Source organism: Sphaerodactylus townsendi, linkage group LG13 (assembly GCF_021028975.2).
Source record: "Sphaerodactylus townsendi isolate TG3544 linkage group LG13, MPM_Stown_v2.3, whole genome shotgun sequence".
In the NCBI taxonomy this organism is placed as follows: domain Eukaryota; kingdom Metazoa; phylum Chordata; class Lepidosauria; order Squamata; family Sphaerodactylidae; genus Sphaerodactylus; species Sphaerodactylus townsendi.
Genome location: NC_059437.1, coordinates 46,326,307 through 46,338,469, shown reverse-complemented (window position 1 = coordinate 46,338,469; position 12,163 = coordinate 46,326,307). Strand labels below are relative to the sequence as shown.

Sequence of the window (12,163 nt, the reverse complement as noted above, 5' to 3'; positions counted from 1 at the left end):
CGTTTCATGGAGGTTGGTTGGCTTCTGCTGGGCGGGGGGAGGAGCAGGAAAGGTCCATTCTGCTGATGAAAAATTTAGTTTGGATCCAACCCAATGTATTTCCAGAAGAAATGAGAAAAAATAAGGAAAAAATAGTAATGTGTGAGGTTTTTTGCTTATGCACCTTGCCAGTTCACTTACAGTGCTTTTTTTAAAGCACAGTTGCTTTGCACAGTGTTGTCAAATTGCTTTTTGGGAGGCGGAAGGGATTGTTCCTGCCAACCACTGCCTGTGTGAACAGGCTTTACTGCAAAATCGGCTTCTCTGCGCTCACCCACAAAGGTGTGTAGGCACCTGTGTATTTGTGCTCTAAGTCTACATCCAGTGCACAGCATCTTCTGTTTCTTTTTCACTCCCACGCAAGCCCATTGGCTGTTGAATTCTCATTGACTTCAGTGGAATGTTACTGGGTGCAGGATGGACTTGATCGGGTTTTGACATTCTGTCCCTGCATGTAGATTGAAGACCTGAAGTGGGAGGTAGATCAGAAGGAGAGAGAAGTCCAGGCCCTAAAGCAGCAGCTGGACCTGACGGAGCAGCGCAGCCACAAAGAGCTGGAAGGCATACAGTCTGTTTTGCAGGTATCGAGTCTGACCTTTCCTGAGGGAACAGCCTTAGAGGGTTATGATCAGGGTGGAGAGACTCATCAAGCAAACCATTTTTGTATGGGCTAGAGCAGGGGTCTGCAACCTGCGGCTCTCCAGATGTTCATGAACTACAATTCCCATCAGCCCCTGCCAGCATGGCCATTTGGCCATTCTGGCAGAAGCTGGATAAGGTGTATGGATTCATGGTACCTCTGGAAACCGCATGATTCTGGGCTCTGAACTAAGCTGGGGTCCCCAACCTGTTTTGGAGTTTGTGGGCACACTTTGGCATTTTGAGAGTTAGCTGCCCAAATTGGCTGCTGGCTGGGAGCAGGGGTTAGCCTCTTTCATCTTCCCTAGGCTATCAGAGACAGAGTTGGAGATGGTTAGAGGCGATCAATCATTGACTCAGAAGGACAAGGATTCATAGCCTTCAGGCAAAAGTGACCGAACTGAAGAACAGCATGAAGACACTCCTCCAGCAGAACCAGCAGCTGAAGCTGGACTTGAAACACGGGAGGACCAAGAAGGTATGTGACAAAGGCAAGGGAGGTGGCTTCTTCTGGAGAACTGGTCAGACTGGAGCAGAAGGAAGTCCAGTAGCACCTTCAGGATTAATGGTGACAACTCCTCTAGAGGACCAGAACCCAATTATCCTCATTTAGCACATCATACATATGTGAGTTTAGGATTAAATGATAGTGGTGGGGTCCCTCTGTTGTTTGCAACACTTTATTTCTTGGAATAAATGAATGTACGTGTGTCCCTAAATCTGCAAACTAAGGATGTACTTTATGTGAATTTTTTTATACAGTCATAGACCAGATCATAAAGATAGTTAACAAAACAGACAACCTATCAAATACTATGATGTCCAGATGTCTAAAAATAAAGTTCCAAAGCATTTGTGGCTGTTAAGCCCTTCACAAGCCTAAAGCATAATTTCCAAATACAAAACTCTGTATTTAAGAGGTGGGAAAGAAGATCTAGCTGCAGTTCTGCTAGGAAAACCAGAGTAACTCATGAAGTGAAAGTTTCGCTCATGAATTGGTTGCCAAAGTTAAGTGGTCAGTGCAAGATCGGTCCTTTGGGCCTTTTTGCATTAGTCATAATATCTGTGAGTGATCTGTTTGATGCCAGGCAGAAACGTTGCCTCAGCAGCATTCCTGTTGCTCAGGTCTTTGCTTGCAGGTCTTTTCCCCTCAAGGGTTCTGAGGCCAGCCTTCCTTCCCAGCAGTTTCAGACAGGTACTGGGGGAAAGGGCCCACAGTCACTTCTTTCAGACAGCTTCAAGGTACACAGGTAATACCTCTGCCAGAGATCCCTGTAGCGTTCTCAGGTATATTTCTAATCATCTCACCCCATCCCCTAGAGGTGTGGTTCCCACATTTTCTGAAGGGAGACATGCTTCTTATTGTACTCTTTGGGGCCCACCTTCTTACTTACTGTAAACTTTGGAGATCTGCTTGCAAAGTAACTCTGTACCACTGCCCACTTCCCCACCATCAAAACAAAGGAAACTCAGCATCTTTGAACAGGCTTATATTCTATTCCATGTCAAAGAGGGAGCAAGCTGATTTTCTGCTGCCTTAGAGACTAGGACCCGGAGTAATGGATTCAAGGTGTGTTGGAGTGTACCCGGCTAATCTGAATTCCCCAGAGAAGCCTCCACAGCTCAAGTGGCAGAGCGGAGAATCAAACCCAGTTCCTTCAGATTAGAGTACACGTGCTCTTAACCACTATGCCACTGCTGCATAGAATGAACAAACACACAAATGAACTAAATGGGTGTCAAGGTCTGTTTGCCTTGAGCCAGCCCTAAATAGGTCACTGTACCAAGTTAATTTGGACTTGTGGGTCACCATATTGAAAAGGTTGGGAACTGCTGCCCTAGAAAGAGCCAACCAGCTCCTCCCCTCCTGTAGCGCTTGGCCATAAAGATGCTCCACACGACAGGCCTCCTCCTCCTCCTCCTCTAGGTGGCAGCATTCTGTTTTAGCAAACTACTGTCATCCCATATTTCCCTCATCAAAGGTTAGTTAGATTGTTCTAGTGCTGGGGTCTGCAACCTGCGGTTTTTCAGATGTTCATGGACTACAATTCCCATTCATGGACTCCAGATGTTTGTGGACTACAATTCCCATCAGTCCCTGCCAGCATGGCCATGCTGGCAGGGACTGATGGGAGTTGTAGTCCATGAACATCTGGAGAGCCGCAGGTTGCAAATGCCTGTTCTAGTGGGCTGCCAACAATCTGCAAGTTGTGTTGTTTCCTTTGGTGGATGTTTAAGCTGAAACTGAATTACCATCTTTTAGGAATTTATAAATAAAATCCTGTGAGAAATATCAGTGGAGGGGGTGGGTGGGATTTTTTTAAATTAATGAAATAAATAAGCAAACATTTGGAGGGGTGGGATTTTTTGAAATTCCCACCTCTCAGAAAATGTTTGTTCATTAATTCATATCCATGCCCCTACTCCCCAATTGAGAACTCAAAGCATTCTCCTCTCCTCCATTTTATCCTCCCACAGCAACCCTGCGAGGTAGTCATGTTGAGAGAACCTGACTGCTACAAAAGTCCTGAGTGAGAGCTTCCTTGGCTTGAGGTGTGGGGATTCAAACCTGGGTCTTCCAGATACTAGGCTGGCGCTCTCAGTCACTGCACTACATTGGCTCTCTTCTCTTTTTCTTCTCTAAGCTGTCAGGGGCTTGAGCAGGTGGACACTGCACTCTACCCAGCCACAACTATTCCCCTTCCATTGGTTTTTAACCACCCCCCACATTCCGTTCCTGCTGGAGCATGCTCAGTCTTCATTAGACAGTTTGTTTTCCCCCTTTGGTTAACTTGCAAAATCCAATTTCCCAGCATGCCTGGACAGTTCCCTGAGTAAGTAGATGCTGACCTTGCCTGTCTATTATGACCAGCCAGTCTATTATTAGATATAGCACTACTCGTGGCAAGGGCGTGAGTCCTTGATAGTTCGTGGCTCCTTTCCAATTCTGTACAATGCCATCAGTCACAAAAAAAGAGTCCTTGGAGTTACTGGAGTTGAGTGGCTGAGCTTACGAATCTCACCTCTGCCCACAGACTTACTAGTTCTCTTTAGGCAAGTCATATGTCTCATCCCTCCATCCACAATATGGAAATAATATCCATCTTGCAAAACAGTAGTGGAAGTGAAATGGTTTGAAGCCATGACAGCACTATCCAAATCCTTCTTATTATTTACTAGTATAATTTTTTTTAATTTTCTGTAATCCTAGAATCATAGAGTTGGAAGCGACCCCAAGGGCCGTCAAGTCCAATCCCCTGCAATGCAGGAACACACAGGCAAAGCACTCCTGACAGATGGCCATCCAGCCTCTCCTTAAAACCTTACCAAAGGAGGGAGACTCCACCACACTCCGAGGCAGTGCATTTCCACTGTCAAACGGCCCCTGACTGTCAGGAGGTTAGCCCTGATGATGTTTAGGTGAAATCTCTTTTCCTTCACCTTGAACCCATTACTCCTGGTCCTAGTCTCTGGAGCAGCAGAAAACAAACATGACATCCCTTCAAATATCTAAACGTGACTATCATGTCACCTCTTAACCTTCTTTTCACCAAACCAAACATACCCAGTTCCCTAAGTCTCTCCTCGTAGGGCATGGATTCATCTTGATTTGGACTTTTTCTGGTAAGAAACTATACAGCAAGACTTCAAACAGTCTGGTTTCCATGATTACTATGAACAGGTGAAGGTGCCGTGTATTGATCACCATTGTCTGTTCTGGTTGTCGCCAGTGGTTCTCCTGGGTTTCAGCTAGGTCTTGCACATTACCTGCTACCTGATCCTTATACCTGGAGATGCCAAAGACTGAACCTGGAATTTTCTGCACGCAAAGCAGATGCTCAAATGTGGTCATGGAAGAAAAGTTATTTTAGTTTATGAAGTGAGCTACCTCTCCAGAGGCCTGCTCAAATTGGTTTACAGCTAAGAAAGTTACTTTGCTTGTTTCTGATGTGATTTTTTCCACCTTTCAAAGAGGAAAGAACTGAAGGGAGAGGCAAATTCTTCCCATCCTGCGACTCCGGTGAAGATTCCCGACTGCCCTGTCCCTGCAGCTTTGCTGGAAGAGCTGTTGAAGCCTCCAGCAGCTGTGAGTAAAGAGCCTTTGAAAAATCTCAACAGCTGCCTCCAGCAACTCAAGTGAGTAAATCTGGTTTAACTGCATATTGCTAAGGTGTAGAATTGTACCCAAAGTGTTTGAAAGTTTTGGTTAGTTTTTGACCCAAGAGTATGATCACACGGGGGTCATGAGAAACCACAATCCCTCTTCAGTCTTGGGAATCAGCAGGAAATTCTGTGGCCGTTTCCGCACGGCCCATTAACGATAAGCCTGGGGTAAAGCGCTGCCCCCCAGGCGCCCGTTCACCTGAAGCGCCCAGCTGCTGCAGCGCCCAGCTTAGCCCGGCGACCCTTCCACCTCCCCAGGGTGGCGTCAGGCGGCCCTAAGCAACAACCCTTTAAAGGGTTGTTGTTGGGAGAAAGCGTCTTCCAGCCGGATGCGAGGCCAGCGCCGCCCGAGGCAACTGTCTCCGTCTCAGCCCCACTCACCCGGTGTCCTCGTGTACCATTAGTAGCCTGCTGAAGTAGCCGCCCATACACTGTCCTCCGACCGCTGTCTCCAGGCTCTCCAGGGTGAGGAGGGCAGCATCGAAGCGGAGACTGCGGCTAAGCAACGACAATGATTCCGAAGTGGCAGGAAGAGGCGCCACTCCCATGCAGAGCCGCCTGCCGTCTGCCGGCCTCGGCCGCCTGCTTTCGCCGCCAACGCTTTGCGTCGCGAGGCAGACTCACACCCCTAACGCCCGCCAGAACTCTTGGCGGCGTGGGGGCGACTGGAGGCCGTGCGGAAACGGCCTGTGTTTCCTCCAGCTCTGTATGCTATACCTAGCCCACTACCTGTTGAGGGAATGGCAGGCAGTCCACTTATTCGCTCTTCAAACTCCATGCGAAAATGGGGCTGAGAAGAGTATGGATCCTCCCCTTCTATCAGCTGAATTCTAAAAGTCTGATGAAGTTAATCAAAAATGCCCCCTCCTGGCTCTAGTTTTCATGTTATGCATCAACTTGCACTCGTTTTTTACATGAGAATGTGAAACTTCCTTTCCTTCTCCTCGATTTTATCCTAATAACAACTGTGTGAGGTAAGTTAGGCTTGAGAGTATGTGAGTGGCCCTCAGTCATCCAGCAAGTTCCTGTGAAAGAGCAGGGATTCGGCCTGAGTCCAGCATTCTAACCATTACACCACTGACTCGTTCGGACCCAACAGGCTTGTATACCAGGCACTTTGTCAAATGCTATTTTTAGGAGAATGTTCGATTTGTTTGCTCAAGTGTTTGAAATGTGACTCTCCACCCGTTTATCCCAGAATTGTTTAGTTCCAGTTGTTATTATATGCACTAAACAAGCAAGTATACAACAAAGAGCGGTCAATCCCCTTCTAGTCATCAGCACAGAAACCAACCAATATAACACAAGCAAATGGTTATTTACAATTCCAGTGCATTACAAATAATGCTGATTTTTCAATACATTTGTTACAGCAGGGATTGGATTTTAATCTTCCATTAATGTATTGATTTGGACATTAATACCAAATCTGCTATGAAAAGGGGTGTACTAGTTTGATTTCCAATGTGAGCCAGTACAAATACGAGCACTAATTATCAGACGCAAGACAGGTTCCAGATAGTCATCTAGAACAATGTTTTTGAGAAAACCCAAGAACAGTGCTTAAGGTTCGCATGGTAAGTTATACCTTGCCATGACTCTGATTGTATCTGTCCTTCACTACTGTTTATCACCTGATTAATGGCTTCCCTCCCTCCCCCCCCCCTTTTATTTTGCTTTCCAAAGGCAGGAGATGGATAGCCTCCAACGTCAAATGGAGGAGCACACAATCACAGTACACGAATCAATGTCTTCATGGACACAGATAGAAGGGCAGTTAACGGACCTTACTACATCCTTCCCTGCCTCTGCCTCAGGGAACCAGGAACTTCCCAATAGAGGTCTAAAGGTGCATAATCACAGTGCTGGTGGGAAAGAAGGGATAATGCAGTGACCTCAGTCCTCCTTGCTTCACTTCATCACTGTTCTAGATATGTAAAAAGTCTTTATCGATGCATTTTGTTAAAAAACTGACTTTCGAGTTCTCCATCTTTCCTTTTAGTAACAGAGAAATGAAAATAGGCAAAATGCTAATTGAAGTCAGAACTTTGCTAATCTTTCCTTAAATCCATCGACCCTTTCTGGAGAGAGTCATACTTTGGTAGAGAACTGACTTCAGTGCGTCCAGAAGTTTCCAAGAGAATTGTTTTCTCTTGCTCCTTGTCACCCTCGTCTCTATAATGAACAGAAACCAAATTTGGTTGCAAAGTGAATTGGCTTTTATGCCAGTAGGTTTTTTCAGAGGTTACACCCACACGTATCAGGAGTGCATATGACCTGCGATCCTCCATATATGCTCAAAAAAGCCAGCGGTTGGTTTTCATGCACTAAAGACGTTTGCACTTGCAAAATATGCACAGTGCTCCAGTCAGACAACATGATGACTGCACGTATTGGGAAAATCCATACGTGATTGCTCTCCATATGCATGGATGTAACATCTGAAAAGGACTATTTTTTTGTGCTAGCAGATGTCATCCATAGTGACTTAGTCTGGTCCAGATTTTGGAATATGAGTCAGGTGGTGACTTCTGATGTTTGGCTTCAAACCAGTCTTTGTCAACAGAGAGACCCTTGGTTCATTGCATTAACAGTAGCAGCTGATCAATATGAAGCATATCTCTTTTGTAACCATGAATCTCAAGGTAACATGCTCTGAAGTAGCTCCCTTGCATCAACTGGGTCTGTTTCAGACTAAATGGCTTTAGTATCCACACCCAAAAGCCAGTAGAGAGCTTTGTTTTACTTTGGCAGATTTATTTGCACTTTTGCGGGGTAGTGGGTGGGGATTAGGTAGAAGACAACTCCAGCGACAGGGCCCATATAAATACATAACCCTGTTCTAGCCTGGAGTATGTTTTAAGAGGCTTATATATTGCTGGTGACAAATTGCCAGGGTTTGAGGTTTTGTTGTTACTTCTAATGTAATTACATCTTTTAGTTCGGTGTTTGGAAAATATTGTATATAAGGGACTCAGGAAAGCTAACCCTAAAATCAAAGCTTTTTAGCAGTGTAATTAATTCATTTATAGAATCTTTCAAAGACGAATGTTATATATTGCCTATACACCTCTGTTTGTTAGCTTTAACTCCCCTGATTAGGAGCTTGATGCTCACGTAGCCTTCTTTGCGGACAAGCCTGCTGATCTAACATTAGCAAGCTGAAGCCAAAATGAAGCAACATGCCTTAGACCTTTCTTCCATCCCTGCCCCATAGCTGATGATGCAAAAACTTCCAACTCACTAGATTCTGAAGCAAACAGACTTTGCTTGCTTCGCACTTTGAACTGCACTCTAGGATGTGCTAGGAAAAATTCCAGCTAGGAGAATGAATGGGGATGTAGGATTTACCATGATAGATGCTGAAAAGGTGCGGAAGTGTAGGCTGTAACATGCAGTTCACTGACCCTTTAATATTTGGATCACTCCTTTCTTCATCATGCAAAGCAACCATGGGTATGTTGTACAACATGTTATGATGAAGGCCCTGGCCACACCGCTCCTGTTTTCAGCAGCAGTCACGTGTGCATTGCCATGTTCCGTTCCAGGTTTGCTATAGGGCAGATCTATTCAGAGTAAACATGACAAATCTAGAGGAAGTTGCTTAAGGATTTCTGCCACTGAAAATGGCCCAATCTGCAGATCTCTGTTTTTAATCAAATTTCTCAAAGACAGGTATGTTTTTGGGAGGATAAGATTGCCTTTACTGTGCTGTCCTAAGCAAAGTTACACCATTTTAAGCCCATTGACTTCATTGGATGTCACTGCTTGGGTGGCCCTTTTAATGTGGAGGTGTTTCAGATAATTCTGTTCACCTGACAGAATCCGCTTCTGCAGCAATGCTATAGCGTTGGCCCAATTCTAACTTTCCTTCGAGGACAGGAAGCTATATAATGTGTTCCATTTTACTTTTTAAAAACTGACCGATTCTCTGACTTCTTCTCCCCCCCCACCCCACTTGTGTTTTAAACACGTTGAACGGTTTGCTGTTGAAAATGACTGGCTTTTTGAAAGTCCAGTAAGATGTTTTAATTTGTGCTTCTAATATATGAAGGAAAGGTACTCGTTTAAATGTAAAGTACATTTTTTTTGCATTTGTGGGGAAGGATACTTTGTGGACGTTGATGTAAGCTATTTTGAAAGACTAATCAACTTATCAAGATGGAAAAAAACCCTAAAAGCTTTATTGACTGATCCAGATAAACTGAAGGCTTATACTACTAAAGTCTGTTTTACAGAGTAAATAGTAATGTGTGATTTCTTTTCTTGCTGCTGTCCTCCACCTTTTAGAAGCTTACATACCTGGTAATTTTTAAAAAAGGAAAAATATAATAGTGTTTAAACACCAAAGTTAATAATCTGTAATGGTTTAATATATATCCAACTCCAGAATCTGCACCAATGAGATTTTCATGTTGCTTCTTAGCACACTGTATTATTTACCGGAAGAACCTAGTATATGTGTGTGTGTGTATATATATATATATGTATTAATATTCAGTTGGGTACCTTGAGTGCCCATAAAGAATTTATTGAGCTTACAAGAAGCATTCACAGTTGCTGAACACATTTCCAGAATACTGAATGAGTTCTCTGAATGAGTTCTAGGGAATTAGTCAAACCAGTTTTTCAAGGTTTCACCAATTCCTGACCAGCTTGTTAAAAGAAGCCAGACTGTGTATTTATCAAGCAGTGTAGCCTTAAGCCCATGTTTTCCTTCTTGGAGGGAAAACAGCACATTATGTTGTATTTTAGCTGAAGGAAGTCTCCTTTTTATTTACCCAACCCTTTGCAAGACCGCATTCTCTCCTAGTTACATCTGCCATTTGACCATTGTGGTAGCAAAACTTACACATCTAAGACTGGACCCAAAGTTGTCCAAGCATAACGCACTTCTGCTCACTCGAGGTGCCTGTGGGTTTCTACAGATTTCCCTCCTGCCCATCTGCTTCCTCAAACTACATCCCTTGATAATCCCAAGCATCCTGCACCTGTTAGATGGCGGCTTTTCTGGTGGCATAAAAAGGTTTAGAAGCCAGGCAGAGGGCGTGGATGGACAGATCAGTTCCATGACCAGCATGCCGAATTACCCTTCTGTAGATCCAGCCCTTAAGCTTAGAAAAATACAATGCGTCCTTCCAAATGGCTGTGGTAGCCCACAAAGTTAAGGAAATGAAGTTCATTGTTGATCTGTCCTTCTTTCTCTGGAGCCCTGTACTCTCTCCATAACTTACATCTGAGAAGAAGGTTCCTTCTGCAATCTCAGATTTCTTAGGTAGATCTCTACCAAGTAACTGAGTCGGGCCTCAGTTAAAATTTCAGGCTTTGAGAAATCAGAGGACTAATCCCTCATAGGACCCGTTCTGCAAATGGATATATATATATATTTTTGGAAGGCACTTCCCATGTCAATTGATTCTTTGTGGTGAATACTTCTCAACTGCCTTTCTAATGGTAAAAAGAGATGGCACAGGGAGGGGGCAGGAGGACAGACAGTTGCTATCTGTGTCTTGCAGTGTGGTTAAAAGATGAAGCAAACGTCAGTACTGTCTTGTGAATTTTGACAGCGGGTTTGAGAGCGTTCTTCAAGTGTCTGCTAGTGTTGGATAAAAAAACTGTTTGAGCAGATGTTTCTATATGTTGCGTATCCCATCTTCTGCAGTATGTTGTATGGTAACTTGAGTGGCTTCCAAGTTATTTGGTAACTTTTTCATCCTGGTTACTCATTTCTTTCCCTGGTATATAGTTGGACACATCCTACACTTAAGCAATATCCCCCCCCCCCTTTTATCAGGAAAAAAATCTCATATCTGAGAAATCAGGATAGTTTCTAGAGTGACATCTGCGTGCTGATATATTAAGTATCATTGCTATAATCTATGAACTGTGAAAGGGAACATTAAGGTTAGTTAGATATCTTTCCCTTTTTAAACCAAAACATGACAAATTGTATTTTTGGCATGACAGATGAGCCAAATTTAGATAGTGAATTCCCTGCCACATCATTTTTTATAATATATTTTATGGACACACTTTTTTTCTCCAAAACTTCATCTGCCTCCAGTCTTGCCTTGAGTAGACCTATGTAAATTTCTTGGAAACAACTTCTAAATGTTATCATGCAAATACTGTCTCGTTGTTCATGTTTTCAACCAGTTGCTGAGTTACATTGTATTGGTTAGGGAGGGGGAAAAAAATCACCTCTGTAACTGTTTTCATTGGGAGACCCAACTGTGAGAGAATAGTTAAAGTTGTGTTTGACTCTGGATTAATGATTGTGACCTTTAAAAGCATGTTAATTTAAAAAGGATTAAGATGTGCATAAACATCCTTGGAAGGTTTTGTGCAATAAACTATTTTTCATAAACGGTTTTCATTTTTTATGATGAATTCGGGAGGGGGGCATTAACTAAAGTCAGAGGGAAATTGAGAGGAAGCAGAGCAAAGGGGGGTCAAGATAAAGTTTGAACAAAACAAATATATATGAGGGAAAAGACAGAGAAGACTGCTGACCTTTGAAAGTTTGCGCAAAACAGAAAAAAATTATTTATCAGAGATCACTCTAGAGACCAACGGGAGCATCAGAGACAGACTCGACGACTGCAAAAAGTGATCCTCTTTTATAGGAAAAATTCTGTTAAAGAATGTTTGGTCCATACATAATAAAATGATAAGAAACACATACATACAGGGGGATGGCACCTCAAGTTAACACTTCAGAATACAACATTCTTTTATTATCTGATGGAGAATGCCACCAAATTCCGGTCCCAGCATAGTAAATAGCAGTGAAGTCATTTATTGACAGATCTAGGGGTACCTCTCGTCAAGATAATAAATGCAGCTGTTTTCATTGCCAACCTAGATTGAGAACATTCACTGCTTGTCAGCAACATAAAATAGTAGAGCCCTTAAAATAACAATTCATGTTTCTAGCAAACTGAGTAGCCTCTTAGTCCCAAGGTTTTGCTGAGACAGGAAATTGACAGCTTAATGGCCATTCACACTTGTTCAGGATGTTTTCTATCAAAGGACCTGCTTTCCTTCTGAGGAACGTTCCCTTGGATGTGTATCTTTGCAGTCTAGTTTCGCTTTTGCAAGAGAGGCTTGTGGAAGAGGGGGTGTGAAAGACTGCTTGGTGCCTTTTCAGCTAAACAGAGACCAATGTTTTATTCCCTGGCCTAAATAAAATTATTATTTCTATCTTTTGAAACCTAAAGTAAATCTTAGTTATTCCATCAAACATATGCATCAGAGAACGTATAAAATATCCTACAAGCTAGCATCTACTTCTAATAAGCAGTCACTGGCTCAGGCAATT

The 12,163-nt window shown here is 43.3% G+C and overlaps 1 protein-coding gene across 1 annotated transcript in view; it reads left to right on the top strand.

Moving 5' to 3' along the window:
* The window catches only part of GOLGA3 (golgin A3), a 42,533-nt gene extending 31,324 nt beyond the window's left edge, over nucleotides 1-11,209 (top strand). Inside the window, 5 exon segments of the mRNA XM_048513674.1 lie at nucleotides 498-627; nucleotides 995-1,050; nucleotides 1,052-1,156; nucleotides 4,652-4,815; nucleotides 6,529-11,209. Of these exon segments, the coding sequence (XP_048369631.1) occupies nucleotides 498-627; nucleotides 995-1,050; nucleotides 1,052-1,156; nucleotides 4,652-4,815; nucleotides 6,529-6,736 (663 nt within the window). The 3' untranslated portion in view covers nucleotides 6,737-11,209.
* Nucleotides 11,210-12,163: the final 954 nt, after the last annotated feature.